At 51.6% G+C, this 20,158-nt stretch overlaps 8 protein-coding genes across 8 annotated transcripts; 3 read left to right on the top strand and 5 right to left on the bottom strand.

Moving 5' to 3' along the window:
* Positions 1 to 315: 315 nt before the first annotated feature.
* Positions 316 to 2,027, bottom strand: CkaCkLH20_07431 (uncharacterized protein; the record flags this gene model as incomplete). The annotated part of the gene is made up of 2 exons (XM_038890148.1): positions 316 to 1,520; positions 1,574 to 2,027. The coding sequence occupies 2 exons, from the start codon at positions 2,025 to 2,027 to the stop codon at positions 316 to 318; spliced, it is 1,659 nt and encodes a 552-aa protein (XP_038744626.1).
* Positions 2,028 to 2,772: 745 nt separating this feature from the next.
* Positions 2,773 to 4,781, bottom strand: CkaCkLH20_07430 (uncharacterized protein; the record flags this gene model as incomplete). Its single annotated transcript, XM_038890147.1, has 6 exons — positions 2,773 to 2,860; positions 2,916 to 2,980; positions 3,033 to 3,068; positions 3,129 to 3,190; positions 3,247 to 3,526; positions 3,576 to 4,781. The coding sequence occupies 6 exons, from the start codon at positions 4,779 to 4,781 to the stop codon at positions 2,773 to 2,775; spliced, it is 1,737 nt and encodes a 578-aa protein (XP_038744625.1).
* A 1,853-nt stretch (positions 4,782 to 6,634) lies between these two features.
* CkaCkLH20_07429 (uncharacterized protein) lies at positions 6,635 to 7,459 on the top strand (the record flags this gene model as incomplete). The annotated part of the gene is made up of 3 exons (XM_038890146.1): positions 6,635 to 6,830; positions 6,914 to 7,004; positions 7,060 to 7,459. The coding sequence occupies 3 exons, from the start codon at positions 6,635 to 6,637 to the stop codon at positions 7,457 to 7,459; spliced, it is 687 nt and encodes a 228-aa protein (XP_038744624.1).
* A 452-nt stretch (positions 7,460 to 7,911) lies between these two features.
* Positions 7,912 to 9,351, top strand: CkaCkLH20_07428 (uncharacterized protein; the record flags this gene model as incomplete). The annotated part of the gene is made up of 1 exon (XM_038890145.1): positions 7,912 to 9,351. One exon carries the CDS (start codon positions 7,912 to 7,914, stop codon positions 9,349 to 9,351), a length of 1,440 nt encoding a protein of 479 aa, XP_038744623.1.
* A 344-nt stretch (positions 9,352 to 9,695) lies between these two features.
* CkaCkLH20_07427 (major facilitator superfamily transporter) lies at positions 9,696 to 11,373 on the bottom strand (the record flags this gene model as incomplete). Its single annotated transcript, XM_038890144.1, has 2 exons — positions 9,696 to 9,852; positions 9,926 to 11,373. The coding sequence occupies 2 exons, from the start codon at positions 11,371 to 11,373 to the stop codon at positions 9,696 to 9,698; spliced, it is 1,605 nt and encodes a 534-aa protein (XP_038744622.1).
* A 1,370-nt stretch (positions 11,374 to 12,743) lies between these two features.
* Positions 12,744 to 13,547, bottom strand: CkaCkLH20_07426 (uncharacterized protein; the record flags this gene model as incomplete). Its single annotated transcript, XM_038890143.1, has 3 exons — positions 12,744 to 13,199; positions 13,249 to 13,429; positions 13,486 to 13,547. The coding sequence occupies 3 exons, from the start codon at positions 13,545 to 13,547 to the stop codon at positions 12,744 to 12,746; spliced, it is 699 nt and encodes a 232-aa protein (XP_038744621.1).
* A 1,294-nt stretch (positions 13,548 to 14,841) lies between these two features.
* Positions 14,842 to 16,007, bottom strand: CkaCkLH20_07425 (uncharacterized protein; the record flags this gene model as incomplete). Its single annotated transcript, XM_038890142.1, has 2 exons — positions 14,842 to 15,097; positions 15,157 to 16,007. The coding sequence occupies 2 exons, from the start codon at positions 16,005 to 16,007 to the stop codon at positions 14,842 to 14,844; spliced, it is 1,107 nt and encodes a 368-aa protein (XP_038744620.1).
* Positions 16,008 to 17,604: 1,597 nt separating this feature from the next.
* On the top strand, positions 17,605 to 18,042 carry CkaCkLH20_07424 (uncharacterized protein; the record flags this gene model as incomplete). The annotated part of the gene is made up of 1 exon (XM_038890141.1): positions 17,605 to 18,042. The coding sequence occupies one exon, from the start codon at positions 17,605 to 17,607 to the stop codon at positions 18,040 to 18,042; it is 438 nt and encodes a 145-aa protein (XP_038744619.1).
* Between the last annotated feature and the right edge of the window lie 2,116 nt (positions 18,043 to 20,158).

Below are 20,158 nucleotides of genomic sequence, written 5' to 3'. Positions count from 1 at the left end.
GTATCTCTTGTCAAGTTACTATTATTTGTACCGCACATCACTACCCTAGCTCCATGTATCGACGTACTTCCTGCCGCCATTAACAAGTTCAATGAAGGTTGGTCAGCTTCCATCTCCTCTGGATGAAAGTTGGTATACGATCACACCACAGCTCTTGATCCTGTTGCTTCTTTTCCCTGCAGCTCGGTCGCCGTGACGAAGGCTGAAGCACCTATCTCGTTGCTCCTGGCTAACATGTTCTCTTCAAAAGGTCACAAAGGGTCTGATAAATGAATGACTGTGGCATTTCTCGCCTTCGTATTATGTATACTACTTCTATGCCACCACTCCAATCCTGTCAAAGTCAGGGGCCCAGGCACTTCCCACGCCTGAAATGCTGATCGTGTTCGCGCCGTTGGTCTTGAAACCCGTCAACTCCACAGCGTAACCTTTGAAGACGTCGGCCTCCCAGTTGTAGCCGCTAAGAGGGAAGCTGACTGTCTTCGCAGCGCCACCGTTGACGGAGATCGACGCGAGACGTTCATTGTTGCTGCCGCCGAGATACCCTACATCGCCGTTGATGTAGTCGAACAAGACGGTCTGCGTCGCCTGGGAAGTCGAGATGTTCGACAGCACGACGCGACCACCGGACGAGCCACCTAAGTTGCCGACCTTATTGGAGGATGTGCAGCCGGAGCAAGACTGGAGGTTCGCGCCAGATGACAGAGAACCGGATGCGACGGACACGTAGTTGTACTTTGCTCCCGAACCCGTTGTACGTCGAATGTTGGAAAGCCTCAACGCTACAGATCCATGGGCATTGACCTGTTTGGAATAGCTGGCGGCATTCTGGACAGTAGCCGATGTCCAGAGATCCTTGACCGTGGCAGACGCGATGCCGAGTTGTGAAAGCTGCACGGAAAGAGTGCGAGCAGCATTGCTCAGGTCCACAACGAGAACCGCAACGTCCCCGTTGGCGAGGTCCCCAGCCCAGAGGTCACGGTCTCCGGTCCAGCGCTGGACAAGCTGGATCGGCTTGACCGCGGAATCCTGGTTGATGGCAATCAGATCCTTGTTCTGAAGAACGGCTACGGTCTGGGTTGACAATGCCGCAAGATCAGTTGAGATCATGAGGGCAGACTTGAGCATTGCCCAGGATGCGAAGTGAGTGGCTTGCTCATCGAAGGTCATGCCTTTGTTGCCGACCTCGAGGAGATCAGCATCTGCAATGTGGCCGGGGCCAATTAGCCCAGACTTTGCGATGTGGACGGCCTGGTTGTAGATGCGGTAGACATTCCCCCAGCCGGTGGCAATGTCGTCTGACAGGCGGAAGGATGTCGAGATACCCTTGGTCCATTGCGCAGGTCCCTGTAGACCACTCGAGGACGAGTACGGAGTTCCCCACTGGCAAATCAGCATTCCCGGGATGCCGACACGTTGAAGCTCCTTCCACATGGTCGTGAAGCGAGTTACGAAGTCGGTTCTCGGGTCCTTAGGGGCATTCTCGGCCGACGTGGGACCAGTAACGTAGCAGTTGTCATCTGGGCTGTATGTCAGCGCAAGCATAGGGCAGAGGATTCAGCTGGTAACTCACATTTCACATACTCCGTGTTAAGGGTCTTGAAGAAGTCCGCATCGACGGCTTCGTGGCCAAGCGACCCAAGCACGGGACTCGGAACCGTGGTATCGCACGTGCGAACCCCGGCGTCGGAGTACATCGTCCATTTCATGCCCTTCGACCTCGCGAGATCACTCAAAGGCTTGAGACCCTGAGGGAACGCGTTGGTGTTGATCTTGAGCGCGCCGGATGTGGCGTTTCGTTGTCCGTCTCTAGAAGCCCATCCGCAGTCGACTTGGAAATAGTTGTAGCCCGCGTCTACGAAGCCGCGACTGGCCATAGCGTTGATGGCCGCCGTGATCCCGTCATGGGTTGGGCTGCAAGCGACCTGGTTGTAGGAGTTCCATCCCATCACCGGCGTTGACTGGAACGACTGACATGCCACCAGCGGGACGGCGACGAGGCCGAGGACCAAGGTCGAGATACCCATGTTGAGCGCGCAAGAGAGGAGACCTAAACAGACAAAGTCGACGACAGCTTCTCCAAGCGCATGATGGCGAGCTTCCAACTTATTTAACTTTCGGTTTGTTTAATATCGCGCCGTTATTATTGACAACACCAATATACAGAGACGGACAATCTCCCAACTGTGGATTGTAGCGCACCAATGGCTTAGTAGCAACTAGGACGCAACTGGCAATAGAGCCTGGGATCTGCAATGAAACATCGTATTTGCTGGGTTAATTATTGCTCAGACCGCACAAATGAATCGCGCTAATCGATCGTTCATGTGATCAACCCCTGTTTCCCCGCAAATCAAAGCGGTTTCCCCGGCGCTGAGTGAACTCGATTTACTGCAAGTACTCTCAGACAATCGGTCGTCACTATCCCGGCGCAAGCGACAAGCTTAGCCTAGTCTGAGTAGTCGGATGTCCGGAAAATCTGTATTTGAAAGCTTGTTTTCGGGACAGTCGTAGTGAGAGCTCCGTCCATACAAACTAAATTGGATGACTGCTTGATGACAACTAGACGTGCGAGAGTCTGGGCTCACAACATGCTTCCATCACAACGGACGGCAACTTTGAATAGCTTGTGTTAGGATCAACACCAATATCTTAAGGAAAGAGGTAATTAGGAATAAGAAACAGAACTTTGGTCTAAACAACTGATAGTAGAGGTCATGACCTCAATGGCTGTCCAAGCCAAAATGGATTTACCCTCGCCTACCACTGCGACTAAACTGGGCGCGCCTCAAACTGTCGTTCGGCATAGTATTTATAAACCTTCGCAGTTTGCGCTCGCAACTTTTTGCCTCGCCATATGCTATCATAAATCAGCACTTCCGTTCGGATGCCCATATGCCTGTGTCGGTACTTACAAAAATACGGAGAAGGATAGAATCAGTACCCCAATCGCACCGATAGTATTGAAGACATTTGGAATCTGAATTTTTAGTTAGCCACAGCATGCTTGAGCTCGTTGGATAGCCACTTACTCCGACTGCTGCAATCCAGGCTGGCATGGCAAATACCTGCAGTAGTTCAGTCAACGGAGATCTAACCTATGTACGATCGGCAGGGAAGCATCTTACAAAGATTGTACTCAAGACATTGCGAGTGAAAGTTAGCGCCGTAAGCGCATCCCCAATGATCTCTGTAGCACGACTTAGCATCCTGGAACTTTGTGACGTTTCCCACAATCAAGCTCACCATTATATGCGTCGAGCAAGTATGTCAGAGCAATACTTTGCAACGGCGCTGATCCGAAGTTGCAGATGCCAAAGGCCATCGCTACTTGAACCCATGACTTACCGTCTGCGAGTGCGTAGCCAAACCACCACGCTCCCGCGAGTTGGAACGGGATGAAGGGGACGAATACATAGAATCGCATTTCAGGTTCATATATGCCGTTGTTTCGCTTGGTGAGCTGTAGAGCAAAATAGTCACTCACAGGACCTACCACGAGTGTGCCAAGTGTTTGGCCGATGAACTGCAAAGAAGTTAGTTGTGTTTGAGACAAGCGGTGAAAAGAAACCTACTGGAGCCAGATTCATCAGGCCGATTTGACTTGCCGTGAAGTTATAAGGATCCTTCAGCATGTATACTGACAGTGCAGTCGTCATAACCGTAGTCCAAGCAAGCAAGATCGCGTAAGTGAGTGAGCAGAATAGTATGCCAGGGATTGAGCCAAGAATGAGAAACGGCTGCCATGAATGTCTCAGAAATTGAGACCATGGACCTGGTGAAGTTCTGAGAAGAGACAGTCGCTGCCAGTATGTTTTCCGTCTCTTGTTCGGGTCGATGTGTATCGATGTGAGATCACTCGAATTGCCTTCCCCATCTTTTTCACTTGTCGACTCATTGCTCATGAGGGGGACCGAAGAACTCCTCATCGGGTCTTCAGTGCTGTTTCTGGCATTCCTGCTCTTCTCATCTCCCTCGTCGCTGTCATCTCTGTCGTTCTTGATACTCGCCGCTTCCCCTGAAGCCGGTACCACACCATCTCCGCGTAAAGGAGTACCCCGAACATGACTGGGAAATTTCGTCTCCTCGAAACCAAATACGAACATGATGATCTGGACGCCGAAGAAAATGGCACACCACCACCACACCCATCGCCAGCCTTGGTTAGAGGTGATGAAGCCAGCCGCGACGACTGCCAAATTCGACCCAATGTTAGCAGCCCACACATAGATCGAGTTCATCAACCCGCGTTGATGGACGAAGAACATGTCCGCGATCGTGATCTGGATGAGGACTTCCGCAAGCGCGCCAAGCCAACATTGCAAGGCATTTACACCCCACCAGTCGCCGGCTGTTTGTGTCTTCGCCGCCCAGATTGAGATGATAAACTGGAAGATACTGCTGAGGACGTATACCGGCCGGGAACCGTATTTAAGCGCGAATGGGATCAGCATCGGCGCTCCCAAGGCCAATGTGGCGGATCCGATGGCGTAGGTGTTGGTCAACGTCTCGATGCTGAATTTCAGCTCATCTGCCAGTGGGCCCCATGTAGGTGACGTGGCGCTGATGAAGGCGAACACCATCATGGCATAGAAGGAGGCTAGGAAGAAGTTGACGACCTTCTGGGATTTCGGCCAGTTTAACGGATCGTTCGGGTCGTCACTAGGACGTGGTTGGAAGATGATCTCCACATTTTTGTTTTCCGCTTCATGTTTAGATAGTCTTTGAAGCTTGACTGTTCCTGGTGGCCAGTCCGGGTCGAGGTAGTCGTGAGTCGCCATATCGTAGAAATTGAAGATGTGTAAAGGGAGGAAATCTGAGCTTGGGTGGGGGCGAAGCGGCCTGAGCAGTTGAAGCATGTGTGGTAGAAACACAAGTCCGTGCTACGGATGTATGAGATGTACCATCCAATCTGGTTTATATCTTGGTAGAGTGCATGCAGAGATAATCATCCGATCTACATCGGAGCGATAGTGAAAACATGCCGAGGGGGGTATGAGCTCATGCAGAGTTGCTGATAACGCGAGATAGACACTGTTGGTAAACTAGTGGGTGGTGCAGATAAGGAGGTTGCAAGTTACAGCGCCTCGATGCACAGTTGGATGGGTAATCTATCTGGACGTACTGTCGCCATACGCGGCAACCGATGATTGAGTTATCTTGCCGGACGGCAATAAGGGTTCCAGAGTTCCCGTACCATTCGCACGGGTTAGCATCACTCATTGTCTTTGACCACCAACAACAACATATAGGAAGGGCAAAGTTCATCGTGCACAACGTTCCTTAGCCACAGGTCAGGTGATTGGAACGGTATATGTTGAGTACTCATGAATCAAGGAAGACTTTGATACATAAACATCAAGGACGCCTTGTGACGGGAAATAGATATGAAAGATTTGCTTTCTACACACTTCGCCCTTCCATGTTTGAAGATACTCGAAGGTCTTCTACGTCCGAACTAGAAAAGGAAGGCATTTGGAAGTATCGTCAACGATACTGCGCAGAGCCTCTTTCATCTCCATCGAATCTGCCCTTCTAGACATGTTAGTAAGCCATGAAAACTAGTAGCTTTAAAATGAACACCTTTGGCTTTCTCTGTTTCCATTCCCAGCTTCAGCAACAAGAAACCTGGTGCGTATGAGTCTGATGAAACGCCCAATTGCTGTGTCGGCCGGACATCGATGATCATTTGCGATATGGTCCATCCAAGTCTGGACATTTTCCGCGACCACAATTCTATCAAACGTGCCTGGATCTTCGACAAAATTAGCGACAGAGTGAGCCTCATGGAAACGGTCCACTTCTCCTGCTGAAACGAGACTTTCTCTAAAGCTTAAAGCGTCTGCTGCCATAAAGAAGCCATATCAGAAGCTCCAAATGAATGCAGCCGATGGACCAGACGTCCCATCGCCTAGATTCGGAAAGGGATGCAAAGTCTTTATCCGGGGATCGTATAAGATAACACGTCCACGCTCTTAAAGGGTTTGAGACTCTGCGGCCATTCCCATGTCCCGGAAGCCAGCCGAACCGAGGCCAGAGATTGTCAGCCGTAGCATAGCTAATTCATCCTCGGAGTAGAAACAGTGGATGTGCTCTAGTGTTAGGTTTTAGTGTCGCATTGGCTCGGTATCAAATGAGTATGCAACCGCTCAATAGCCCAGGCTAGACCATAGACTTCACGCAAGAATAAGTGTAGAAAATGATGACCATGCCACCGAGTGGACTTTTAGGCCCTAGATTCCGGAGGTTACCACCGTCAGCCTTTGGAACCCCCATATGATGTTTGTTGTTTTTGGTGTAGTAGGTGAAAAGTCTGTTCAAATGGGGGTGATTCCAGTCTCAGGTAACTAACAACATATCGACCTCAGTTACAAAGGATCAAGAATGGGAGTGCTTCACTGGCTAGGCTGAGCCCGACACCATCGAGTCTGGACTCGATGCAATCGACCGCGTCAGACGTGTCAGCCATGGTTATAACGACACAGCTCCATTCAGCCTCATCGGAACTGGCCTGCGCAAGCGCGTCATCCCCTACGGTCCAATGATCACTCTGCCCCAGATGCAGCAACTATGCCCTACAAACAAGGACGAGATCGAGCCCAAAGACTGTTGAGACATCTTTGCCGGGGACTAGATGTACAAAGTCTCGACCGAAGACGAGGACGCCGGCAGTGTCCTCAAGAGGAGTGTCAATGAGAACACGAACAAGGAGTACTGGGAGGCCGCGGACGACGATGTCTACGTCGTGAACCCTGCCACGGGTCTTCACATTCGCGCTGCCTCCAGCAAGAAGAAGATCATCATCTGCTACAATACATGGAAGGAAACCAGTTGGACCTCTTCATGCTGCAAAACAGTGGTCTCTGCAAGGCCATGAAACACAGCGGGTGATTCGAGGAACAGTCGATCGGAGCCAAGAAGAAACTGCTCTGGGAGTACATCGGCAGCAACGACGACGGATTCCACTCCATCCTCAAGATCATGAACATCATCAAGGAGAATGCGTTCCTGGGCAACGCACTGCCCGGAGAGAAGGACATCAAGAAGTCCATCAAAAAGGAAGCTTACCCTTGATGAGGCTATCCGGACGGTGAAGAACGCCATGATGACGTACAAATACATGGTGATGGATGATGTCAAGGACATTCTCAAGGACCAGGCCGACCGCGTGGGTGACAGGTTGGACACTGTAGACAAGTGGTTCACCGGAAAGGGTTCCAATCCGTGGGCTTACAGCAGTATGAAGGCGAAGTGGACGTCTTTCATCAAAGGCAGCACGGAAAAGGCGGTGGGCAAGATGAAGTCCTTTGTGGTGGATTGGACGGAGAAGATCGAGGAAGTGTTGCCTAAGGACACGACCAACGATGCCAACGTCCCCGGCCGTGTGGCCTTGCGAAAGAAGATCGTTGAGCTCAGAAAGGCCGTGGATGATCTGCCGGCCTGGACGAGTCCGTGGTAAACTCACATTTCTTCCAGCGACAGGCTCGTGGCTTGAAGTCTGGCACGCCATTTTGGATAGATCCGCCATAAAGTTACTAGAAAGCGTTTCTTTGAAGTCATTTAGTCATGCATACATTACGTACATCAAGAATCCTACCTGAATCTCTCCGTTTTGAGGCATCGTGATGTGTGCTCATGTTGAACAGCAAGTGCAAGTCGACATCGTGCGCCAAAGAAACACCGAATCTGGGGACCACCAAGCCCTACCAGGCGGTACTAACGAATGGCTTTAGAAGAGAACTCACCTGATTTTGTCATTGCAAACTACGAGGATACATAGCAGGGAAGATAGTTCCATCACGTGACGGACATACTGTCTGTCACTAGGTAGGTACGTATAAATAACAGCTCACCCCACTTGGTTGGTTCCCAGATATTTCAGCACCACCCAACTCTCATCAACCCACAAGAATGCGCGAAGTTGACATTTTCCCTCAAACTTTTGAGATCATTAACCATGACTCATTGTTCTCCATCAAGGTGACCAGCGAGGGTCTCAGTTCTCTGAAAGACGATCTAACGAAAGGCCAACGCGCATCTGTGCAAAAAATCGACTTTCAGGTCATCCTCCCAGAAGTCGTCCCTAAACGCTTCAAGAAGATCCAGAGCAAGAGCGAGGTTACCAAGAACAATGGAGTCTTTACGAAAGCCACTCAAGACTTCTTCAACATCCTGACTACATGGCCATCTGGCGATGGAGCTGGCATCAAACTCACCATCAGTGCCGCGTCGCCCTCGGACGTGACGATACAAGACATGATGGAAAGTGGCGAGCTCCAGAGCGACCGGCAGTTTCCCGTGTATGAGACGCGCTGGAGAACTCACGCACTCAGCATCGATCGCAAACTGCTGGCGGGCGGGAAACTGCCTGACATCGCGTGCGTTTCCGAGTTCTCATTTGAGGCAATCCATGGCCGGCCGTTCAGCCCCGACGCTTTCTCAGTCGTCACCAGCGCTCTGGTATCAGTGAGGACGATGCTCTGGGATTTTCTACCACCTCAGGTTCGCGTGACGTACGACCGTCGCTTGGCGTGGCAGTCGGATCTGAAGACATTCAGGAACGCTTTGGGCGCTGCGCTGACCGACACTCCATTCCCCAAATTGGTCGAGTTTGAAATCGTCACAGATAGCGGCGATCCTTCCAACGAGCTGTTCCAACCTCCGGACATGACATGTGATGGAGAAGATGCCCTCAGTGTCGGCGTGAGGCGTCTACTTCAGCTGGAAAAACTTGAGAAGCTGCACCTGGGATCAAGATGGATCCTTACTTCGGCGGCCTTCGATGCCCCGCTGAACTGTCCGCGTCTCAAAGATCTTCACATTGACTTGTGTGTCACAACTGTCGATGGGAAATGGCTATACACAGGCGACTTTGACAATCTCCCCGTCAACGAAGAATACTACGGTTCGGAGGAGGACACTGAACCAGACTTCGACTCGGAAGACTCCGACGCGTCGGACTTTTACCCTGTTGTACGCACAAGAGAGGCCGAGGGCGACATACCGGAGCTGGCGTTCCGCGTGACGCCTGACAACCCGGTGTTCGTTCCCTTGATTTCCACCATTGCCAAGGCGGTCCTGGGGATGCCGGAACTGCGAAGAATGCGTGTCATGCTCGGAGGATCAGTGAGGGGAACGATTGCGCCGTTTGATATCAAGTACCTCGCGCCTGGGGAGGTGGAGACGAACGAGGGGATTGAAAACTTCAGCAAGGAAAACCTGGAGCGGCCGCGCTGGTGTCTGATGGGATACCACGACTTTGATAAATCTTGGAGAGTTCCACAAGAGTTGGAAAAGGCGTTTGCGGGAGAGTCTGGGGAGGGACGTTTTCTACTGTGGACAAACCCATGATAGAAAACCTGTTAATCAACTTCTTTGAGAAAGATATGAGGCCATACGTGACTGGGCTTTTCGGAGAAGGGATAGATGGTTTTGAACTTCAAGTTAGTCTAAGTTCGCATACTACATTTTCCGGGAAGATTTATGGTTAATCTCTCGGACTCCATTCTAAGTCTCCAATGTAAGAGCCACACTCCAATACATCATTTAGAAGAACTTCTCCCCGACGTTAACAAACGTATCTCAACATGAACAACCTCATTTGCCCCCAAAAGATTGTCTCGTGTTGACTCTGTCAATGTCATACGGATTCCCGTCGTACGACTTCCGTCTTGTCGAAATCGCGGTGCCACCGCTCATTGTCCGAGGCCTTTGCCGCCGTCGGCTTGAGTGAGATGAATCATCGGAGCTTGCGTCGTCTTCAACCGCAGCTTCTGTGGAAGCAGTTTGTTCAGGTTCCTTCTCCGAGCCAGAGGCGTCTTGTTGGCGAAGCCGAGCCATGAACGCTTCTGACTGCGCAGCAAACTTGCACCGAGAGCGAATCGCAGCTCCGTATTTGTAGAACAAAAATGGAAAAGGCACGCACGCAAGCGCCAGGAAAGCCGGAATGGAAGACGCCCAGTTGGTACCGAGATCCGCGTACATGTAGGACGTGAACAAGGGAAACGCGGCGCCGAATAAACTGCGAATCACCGAGTTGGCTGCCAAAACAGACGCCGCGAAAATGGTGTATGCGTCGATCAGGTAGTTCATGACGCTCAAGAAGAGCAAAACCATTCCGAAGCCAAACGGCACGCCGGCAGCGATACTGGCGAGCCAGTGAACTGATGCTTGGTTCGTCCACGCAAACCAGAAGAGGCCAATGGGGATCGCAACACCGCCAACCATGGCCGGCGGGAGACGGGTTTCCGGGGGTGCGAAGCCGTCGTTGTTTGCCTGCACCCGCTGATAACGCCCGTTTTCCGGTATCGTATAGATGATGGCGAATATCATTCCTACCATCACTCCCAGAAATGCCAGCCCTCCGACTCCTTGAGACCAACCCCTCTCTTGTTGGTAAACAATAGGGAAGGCCGCGAAAAGCATATACAAGGTGCCGTATATAATCGCCATGTAGAGTGACAAGAGCAAAACAATGGGCTCTCGGAAGAGCAAGATCCAGGGCCGCGACAGCGCTGTCTTGAAGGACTCCGCCAAGCTGACCTTGCCCTGATCACGCTCCACCTTGCTCACATAGCACTTCCCCGTCATCTTAGACAACTTTACCGCTCGTTGACGAAGCAAGTAGGGAGCGTATGTTTCGGGAACAAGTGCAGTTCCCAGCAGCCAAAGCGTACCAGAAAAGGCCGCCAGAAACCCCAAGACCCAGCGCCACCCGGCTGCTTGGCCGAGGAATCCTCCTATTATCGGGCCAAGGACCGGGCCGAGAAACGGCGCAGCCGCAAACAGCGCCATTGCCAGACCTCTCTCGGCTGCTGGGAATATGTCTGCGATGACACCGCCCGAATTGGCGAGAGGTGACGATCCGAAAGCGCCTGCGAAGAAGCGGAGGACGAGCAATGTAGCGGCGCTGTTCGCCCCAGCAGCGCCAGCGTTAAACGCCGTCAACACCGCGTACGTGCCGAAGAAGAGATACTGGCGGCCAAACAGCTCGCTGAGACCTGCCCACAAGAGCGGCCCAATCGCGAAACCTAGAACGAAGAGCGAGACGCCGAGTGTGGCTACGATTTGGGAGATTTGGAACTCTTCAATGATCTCTTTGATACCTCCGGTATATGCGGAAGACAGCAGAGCCACCGCCAGTGTTGTGAGGGACACCATGAAGGTGATGAACCATTTCGTCGGTTGGCTGAAGAGCATAGGATTTCGGGGATCGTTGGGAATCCATTGAACCAGAAAGGGGTCGTCTTCAGTACCGGAGCCTTGGTATTCGTAGTTGGCTACCTCTGCCGTGATGCCTGCTTGGTCGGCAACGATGCGCCAGTAAGGGAGCTTGGTCGGCGCGACAGGCTCATCGCCATCGTTTATTGGCATGCTCGGGTTTTGTCTTGTTGACTAGAATCGGGAAGGCCAAGTGGGAAATGGCAAATCGCTGCAGGTGAAATGTGAGGCCGCGAGGGTATTTTCCGGGATGGAATAGAGAGACGACGAGGCGGTGCTTGTTGTTGGAGGGTCCAATGTTGTGCCAAGGGGGGAGATTTTATTACGGCGGATGCAGAAGCAGCGGCATACGGGTGGAAACGACTTCCGGAATCCCGTATCTTAACAATCAGCGTCACGTTGCACTATACCTTCTTCCGCTACTAGGGTTACAAAGTAAGATCTGAATCTTGTGTAATGCCGGGCAGTACTACCCTTAAACCCGGCTTCTCGGGGGCCCTTTAGAAACGTTCTTGGGATATAGCGTCCGAACGATTGCATGCTAAAGACCCTTCTACTGGTGACGACAACATTGCACTGACTCTGATGCTGTCATCCGTGACCAGTCATACCAGTCACAATGGCCCTGGTGGAGTCAGGGAGACGACGATTAGGCGGCCGACGTTCTTAAGTCCGGCCCCTAGCGCGAAGCTAGGTGGTCCGGGAGGATAACAGCCGACTTCAGTGCATAAGTCGGGTTATTCACGGCACAAATCGACGCGTAGCCGGGTTTTTGCATTATTTCCTTACAGGAACTTAGCCGTTCCGGTGCATAACCTTTCACAAAACGCCGCCATTCCATTAGCTCTCACCTACGGCGTCATTGTGACCACGAGTGATCTTGAGTCCGGACCGGCTTTTTGGAATCATTCGGTCTGAACCCCGGCCTCCATCGTGGAATGGATCTTCAGAACAATTCTACAGCCAGATTTAATCTCGCTGGCCAGATCCCACGTGTTCACTGCTAAACTCAGCTTGTCCGACAAGCTCGCTGCTCGGGATGAACTTGTTCGTCCCACCGAGCGACCGTTTCTCCCCTTACCTCTTCCCCGAAACTCTTAATCTGGTGCAACGATTCCGGATACCGCCGGAAAATGTAACGCATGCGCTGCAGATCCAATCGATCGGTAACGGCTGCTCCCGAGCCACATTGCCGCCCGTGGACCATTCAAGGTTGTATCGCAATTGACCCAAGATTTCGGCCCAAACCTTTCTCCTTGTGTTCCTAACTTAATGTCACACCTCTTATGTGTTTATCTCGTTCTGTTTCTGGACACCTTCTCTTTTCAGATGCTTCTGTCAGCCCTTCACTGCCGTTTTCTTCAGTCCCCCGACAATTTCACGCAAGTGAGTTAATTATCAGTTTTCACTTGTAACGTGAGCAAATCAGAGCCTTTTAGCTTGGATGAAGCAATACTAAGATCCTGTATCAATTGAGTCGACGAGCAAGACGGGTTCCAGCTCAAGCATCGAAGCTAACTGGTCTAGAAAGGAAACTGCTCCATGGGGTAGTGGTGTCCCTTGAAATCCTTGAAATCAGCGTCTCGGTCCGGGTAATGTCCGCTATCAAGGAGTGCTTCCACCATTCCACTTCGGCCGCCCCAAGTCTCTGTGGCGAAGGCCCGAATAAGATCGGTTCCGTTGAGCAACGTGCTGGAAGTCCACAGCTTGCCGTCGTGGGCCCAACGTCTGTCGACCCAGTTCACCATCGGTACGTTCTTCTTCATCAAGTCGATTAGCGATCGTGGGCAAGTGGCAGTCTTTCCTGCGAGGAGGCCGGCTTCCAGAAGCGGCATCATGCCGCCGCAGATGGTCAGGAACGCGCTGCAATTCTCGAACGTCTTGCGGATGAAGGCCAACTCGGCGGGGCTCGTCTTGTAAGTCTCATCATGAGCACCCATCAGGGCGATGTCGAGAGGTAGACAAGACGCGAACGAATCCTCGAGAGTCGTCAGTGATAGCTTGTGAACATGGGAAATGTGGGCTTACGGTAGGCATTATCTGAGCCTTGCTCTTCATCCTGGCTGGTTGACCGTCCTCAGTAATCCAATGGAGTTCAACATCAAAAGCCTCCTCCCTCATCTCGACGGGGAGATTCATGAAGGTAACAGCCTTTTTGTCTGTCCAGGCAAAGAACTCGAATGGCGCCACATCGAGCATCTCCGTAATACTGCAAATTTAGTCAGCGAAGAGGACAACAAGTCAGTCTGGACTCAATATGCGCACCCCTTGGTCAGAATCACACCGGCGTGAATCTTGCGGTTGGGCTTGCTGAGATCGAAAGACATGATTGGCTTTTCGTAAAGAATTCGGGAAGAGTGTACTGGATACTGGCGAGTTACTAGAATGCTGATGATAATGATTGACCATCCTGCATTGCCCGTCTTATATACGAATCAACATGAATGCGCAATGCCACAAATATGCAGAGTCGACGACTATCACCAAGGCAAGTTGAGCCGGCGCTGTACGGAGCATATGACGGCTCTTACATCCGAGTGGGTCCGGAAGTTATGGCCAGTCCGGGGATTAGGCTCCCGCTGAAACGGCTCTTAAGAATCACGGGCCCGAGCTTCGATCGGAGCCAAACGTAAGCCTCCACACTCATGCTAGTTCGGATATGTGTATAGTCCGGCCGCAGACGGGATTTGAGCAGTTATCGGCAGCATACATCACGGATACGATTGCTCTATGAATTGTCGATGTCATATTTTTCAAGTAAGGTGAGCGAGTCAAGCTCGTTCAGAAATGTCTCAAGGTTGGATTAATCGGTTTTTGTACATGACTTCCCTATGTTCTGAGCATTACATGGTGCTCAATTCATACATTTTCCATCTAAATATCTCAACGCCTTACTTGTATAGATCAGGCTGTGTCTTTGAAATCCCCCTCTGATTTTCTAATGTTTGTCCGATTTCTTTTGAAGAAATAGCCATTTACATAGCGTGGACCGTGCTAGAAGGGTTGTGATGAAGCTTTATTCTCTCTGGAATGGTCAAGCGCATGACTCGGTGAGAAAATTGCTAGGCGCTCAAGGTGACTTGGTAGCTTTCCAGGAAATGCTGGGAGCCACAGCCTTGTCAAAGTTTACCAAGTCAGCTCAGCTTGTGTCCTTTGGTAGCAATAACTGAAATAAAAGCCTGACTGGCATGACTATCGATCCGGGTCTCTCGGTGGATCGGGTATTTCAAACACCAAGTGAATAAACTCAATAAAGCCATTTCACCCGTACGGGTATCACATCGTCAACTGCCAACTGGGGAGACAAATCCCATTGCTAAGTGATCATACCGAATTCTGCTGCTGTTTACTTTTACGAGTCATAAACTCAGCTGACTTGGAAGTAATGGATTGTTTTGATTAACTATTCAAGGACAATGTATTAGAACTATCTGAGATAATTCATATTGAAGTGCAGAAGCTCTTCTTGAACGAGACAAAGAAATGCAATGATTTTGACTGACTGGCTCATTGAATAATCCAAAATTAAGCAATAAATGGAATCATTCTGTAGATGTTGTCGTCAGTGCTCAGTGGCTTCCAGTTGCTTCATATCAACCACTCACGAGCCATCGCCTCCAGTTAGTCCATATCAAGCACGGGAAGAGAATATTCAGACACCTTGGGCTTCAGTTCATGTCCCCAAAGCGGCGAATCTCCCTTGTCCAACGGCACCTTCGGCAGAAGGGGTTCAACCATCTTGGCGGTCTGCATGTGAGCCTCCTCCGTCCACGGCTGGGTCTTCTGGCCCAAGAGGTCATTTCCGTAAACCGAGTGCTTTCTGGATATGGCTACGTGTTTGTATCCGTGCTTGCTGGTGCGCTGGTCGATGTGGACGCTAAAGACTCGCCGTTAGCAACTTTCCTAAATTGCATCATGGCAGAAGCGCCAACTTACCGATTGCAGCGTGGGAAGTAACCCCGAGGGTCCGAGAGAATGGCCGTCGTAAAAGTCGAATGCTCAACAACCAGCAGTGCCGCCCACGAAGGCTCCTCCCTGTCATCCTTCCAACCAGAGTAATGATACCATGTATTCCTGGACTTTTTGGATACAAAACTCTCCTTCTTCATGGTTCTGTTCTTGTCTTGCCAGAAAATCTTGTCGTGTAGTTGTCGGGGCAAGTCCTTGAGATAGAGAAACATCTCCCCGTTCCAGTTCTCCGTGCCCTCATTCCTGCACGTGACCACCACCCTCCAGTCGTATCCGTCCAGCCACTGGGCCTGGTCATACCATCCGGTCGCCAGCTTCGTAATGGGCCGCTCAATCTCTCCGTCCTCAACTCCCTGAGTTATCCGTAAGATCTGCGAGGAGGCGATGTGTTTGAAGTAATAGTGATGCAGATGGGTCTGATGACGACCGTAAAACCACGCGCCAATCATCGTCATCACGTCGTCGATATTCTTACCCCTCACTTCCTCTTGAACGGCTTTGAAGTGCCTGTTGGGTTGTCGGAAACGCGTGAGATGGAGGGGAATCCTGGAAACGGTGACGTGGTTCGACTCGGCCCAGGTCCTGAGTTCCTCTCGGTTGGTAGCGGCGGTGTCGTTCGGGGCGGAGATGTTCTTGATGGTGCCGGGCTTAGGTAACTTTTGCAACTCCTCCGACATCCTGCTTAACATGCGAAGGGAAGACATCAAGAATGGGGGCACTCCAACCTCGATAAAACCGGCCTCAGATTGCGGGCACATATCAGCCGGAACCCCCTCGACTGTGGTCGAGTCATCTCTTCCCCGTGCTTGACGTGACATGGTGACGATTAACGAAGTGAAGCTGAATGTCAGTTTGCAAGAGATCAAAAAAAAAAAAAAAAAATACAGCCTTTAAATACCCTCTCGTAACATACTTTCGTGGATTGTCGGGTAGGCATCCATGCTGCAAGTGTGGATGCCAGAGTTCGGCTCGTCATCACCTGGATGGACATCGAGCTGCAGCCGGTCTCACGCCGAAAGATTGCAAGTAGACTGCAAAGACACAGGGCCAAAATGCTATAAAGTATAATACGTCAACGCGAGAAAGGTAGCTCTGGGGTGGAGTCCTGCGAAGACGTTATGCCTTTTCGTCATTCCCTTCAGAAAACGCCCTGTGCCACTCTACTCCACACTCTCGATTTTGATTTATCTATGGAAAATCTAGGCCGAACCGCTACGATATGCTTCGAACTGTTGCGATGAAGCTATAAGGTAGGGATTGCTAGTATTGAGCGATGGATAGGCCTAACATGTGCACAGAGCTTTTCCAAATTTTCCTCTGGTTCTTCGGAACCTTTCTGTCTATAATAGACAGAGAGCTTCCGCGACAAAAGTTTGCAGAATCATAGCAGTGTTTATCTTTTACTCATCTATGCTGATACGGATGTACACTTCTAATTAACGTCATAGTAGGGAGCTTTAAGTTCAGCTGTCTTCTCAATAGAATCGGCAACCCTTACATAAAGAACACTCAATAGATATCGCAACTCAGTCTACTCCTACACATTTCCACCTATCATTTCGAACGATCTTGCATTATTCTGAGTGAAACTTTTGCTACCAAGTCTCATCCACCCCTTTTCAACGGACTCGCAGCCGACGTCGTTGGTACTCCTTGTATTTGTGTCGGGCACTCACAGATGACAGAACTCAACCAGATAACTTCAACAAGCAGAACTGTTTTTTTTTTTCACGCAGACTGAGGTACTGGGCTTCAATTACCAGAATGCCAAGTCGAGTTCGCGTAGTAGTTATTCCTGAAAACCTCGAGCCACGCTGCGACGCCAACGTCCCAAGAAGGCTCGAGTCGCAGCATCTTCCACTCGACCATAACCCAGTCATCAACGCAGCCGCCCGTTCACAAGTTGACAACAGCGAACATCTAAGCCTCGAAATGGCTTAAGAAAAACCTCAACCCACATTGTTTAGAAACAACTCTCGTCCAAGTTGACAACTCCTGACCCAAGTCATCATGGATAACTTACCAAGAAACCTTCCAGTTCTTTACAGCTCACCATGGCAAGCCAACACACTTAACCTCCAACGCTTGATAATCGAGACTCTTCAGCGCAGCGATCCGGGCAGACAAAGACAAGCACGAGAGTCGCAACTGCCTGCTTTGATCAAACCCCGTCTGATCATCACAACACCTCAACTCCCAGTCCACACAACTCAACTCCAAAGCAATTCACCACCACCTCATCATCAGACGAACAGCGCCTTCCTAATTCACCGAACAACTCTCACCAAAGACACCAAGCCCATAAAGAGCCACCGTAACTCACCGACAACCCTCGCCCTCCCTCAACCCAGCTCACAACCAATCTAACCAACCAACAAACCTCACAACCCACCAAACCCCTCGCCACAACTCACAATGTGCACAATCCACATCGCAAAGTGCCCAGACTGCAACCACATAACCTCCCTCACCCGCCACCCCTGCGCCAGCACACCGCGCGCCCGCCTCTGCCACAACAACCTCACAAACACCGTCACGACCTACCTCCTCCCAGGCCGCTGCGACGCCTGCCTCACCCGGACGGGGCCGTACCACGCGCTACCGCCCAGCGCCGCCGCCACCCCGCACGCCCTCCAGAGCAGCTTCGAGAGCCTCAGCAGCACGCTGGGTCAGCACTACGCCGCGCGGCTGCGGATGGTCCGGAGGAAGTTGGCCTCGGGAGCTGGAAGATTCTTCGGTTCGGGCGGACGTCGTGAATCAACGCGAGATGGCGAGGCGGGACGGGGACGTCGGTTCCATTTGTGGAGGTGGACGGTCGAGATCAGTCAGAGAGAATCGAAACGTGGCTTTTGATGATGGAATGGCCGCCGCCACTGGCGTCGTGATGAGTGACGCGGCGCGAGGTTCGTGATGTTGGCCCGTGGTGTTGAAACGTGACACATAAAAGATTTTTGAATATCTATCTGCGAACGGCTTCCTCTCAGCTAAAGTAGTGTTTGCCCCTGTGGATCTGTGAGTCACGTTGACCAACGTGTAGACGGTACATCGCCAAGCTGTACTGGGAACGAAGCTATTCGCAGATCATAGCCAAGGGTCCGCGGCAACCCAACCGGGCTACATGCCATGCAAGAGTTCATGGCAGCCTCCCGGCAGGCATGGCTTAGCCATTCATTTAACTCGAGGCATGGATTTGACAGCTTTTGCGATACAAAAAGCTGCAAGTGGGAAGACTAAGCCACAACGGTACATGGACAACATAGTACATCACAGGAAAAGTAAACATAGCCAGCCCGCTCGGACCCCCTCTCAACCTCTGAGTTGATAGAAGACCGGGTATGGACATGCAATGTTCCCACTGCCGCCGTTCGTCGTCAAAACAAACTTATTGCCCCTCACTCGCGGCAGGCATATCTCTGGCGATGATTGCGGGCATGTTAGCGAGTTGGAAATGGGTGTCGTCAGCCCCCCGCCTTGTCTGACGCAAACTCAATGCCCCACCCAGTTCGATGGAATGTTCGCGAAACACCCGGCCGAGTGCTGTTCCACACTGGTGTAAGATTGAAATCACAGGATTACAAGCTGGCTACACGTGGCTGTCTCGGCCGAGGTCTTTGAGATTTAGGGAGTGCACAAGGCAACACATGCGTCGCATTGTGGCGGATTATCGCTGCAAGTGCTCCGGGCCCGAGGTGATGCAGCGGAGGAGAACGGACGTAACAACCCGAGGAAAGTGTGAATGCCCTCATGCCTTGGAATGATCGGGGGCATGAACGCGTTCTTGCGGCAGCATGGAGAGAGATACAACCAATTAGCTGTGGTGGCATTGGTCCGTCCAAAATCTTGCGTTATTGGGTTATCGTTTTGAGTTACCATGAGCGGAAATGATTATCGGGTGTTACCATATCCCGCCAGCTGTAGAAGCCTATACATGTCACGAAGGCATACCGATCGAGCCACCATGCATCCACGATATGGCAATCGGTGTCCCTGAACGACGCTGATTTTCATGCTGAGTTGCCGCGTCGGAGGAAGCTCCGAGACACGGACCTAGATCAGGGCAGTCGGGACGAAAGCGCATCCGAAGCGGGAGCTTCAGCTAGGTGTCGGTACGGACAAAGCGGCGTTGTTTGAGAAAACGGGGCCGGAGGAAAGTGCCCGGATTGTATTAGTAATCCGACGTCGATTTCGAATGAACTTGCGAATACTCGTCGCGGCCCGACTTGTGGGAGGATGAGGTTGTGGTGAAGGGGGAGAGCGAACAAAGCCCCCTTTTGATATGGAGGCGGGGTTCGTCGTGGGTCACCGCCAGCCGTTGGGCACCACGGCACCAGTCTGTCAGTGTAGGAAGCAACATGAATTCCCACGATACTTCCGCACGACTCGGGTGCGTTACCCACGGGCGTGTTCGGCCGGGATGTCGTAGTCAGGATGTGCCCAGCGACGTGGGATGATAAAACTCAATCTCGTTGGGTGTCGACAACAGCGGGTATCTGATCCGGCAGACTGATGACGTGAATTGAGCCAGGAGCTGACAGCGGAGGACTTTCTCCAGGGAGATGGACCGGGTGCGAGGGTCGAGCTGGCGGGGTTTTTTGCCGGGGGTATTTTGTCCAGTTTCGTCAAGCGGTCGCATTGCAAGGTGCAGAACTGCGGTGTTCTGTATGTACCCTGCGTCAGCTGTGTTTCTGCTCATGGCTTAATGGTCGACTTTGTCCCACGTTGATATCGTCAGCCAGAATCGCAATCCGCCATTCTGGGACCTTCGGAAGCCCTCCGCTCACATTCATTGGATTATCCACAGCGGCCTCCAAGCCATCTCACGTTGTAATGCGTTGGTCCCTTGTTGAACCCCTGCTTGTGAAAACCCAAGGACGGCCGAATGTCGTCGGAAAGGTCCGTTATCCGCCACGTTGTCGGTCGCTGCGGTGGTCTCCCTGCCGGCGTCCACGGCGGCGGTGGCAAGCGAAGC

The sequence above is a fragment of the Colletotrichum karsti genome (assembly GCF_011947395.1).
Source record: "Colletotrichum karsti strain CkLH20 chromosome Unknown Scaffold23, whole genome shotgun sequence".
NCBI lineage: Eukaryota > Fungi > Ascomycota > Sordariomycetes > Glomerellales > Glomerellaceae > Colletotrichum > Colletotrichum karsti.
Note: the sequence above shows the minus strand (reverse complement) of the source record. Positions and strands in the feature narration are given on the sequence as shown.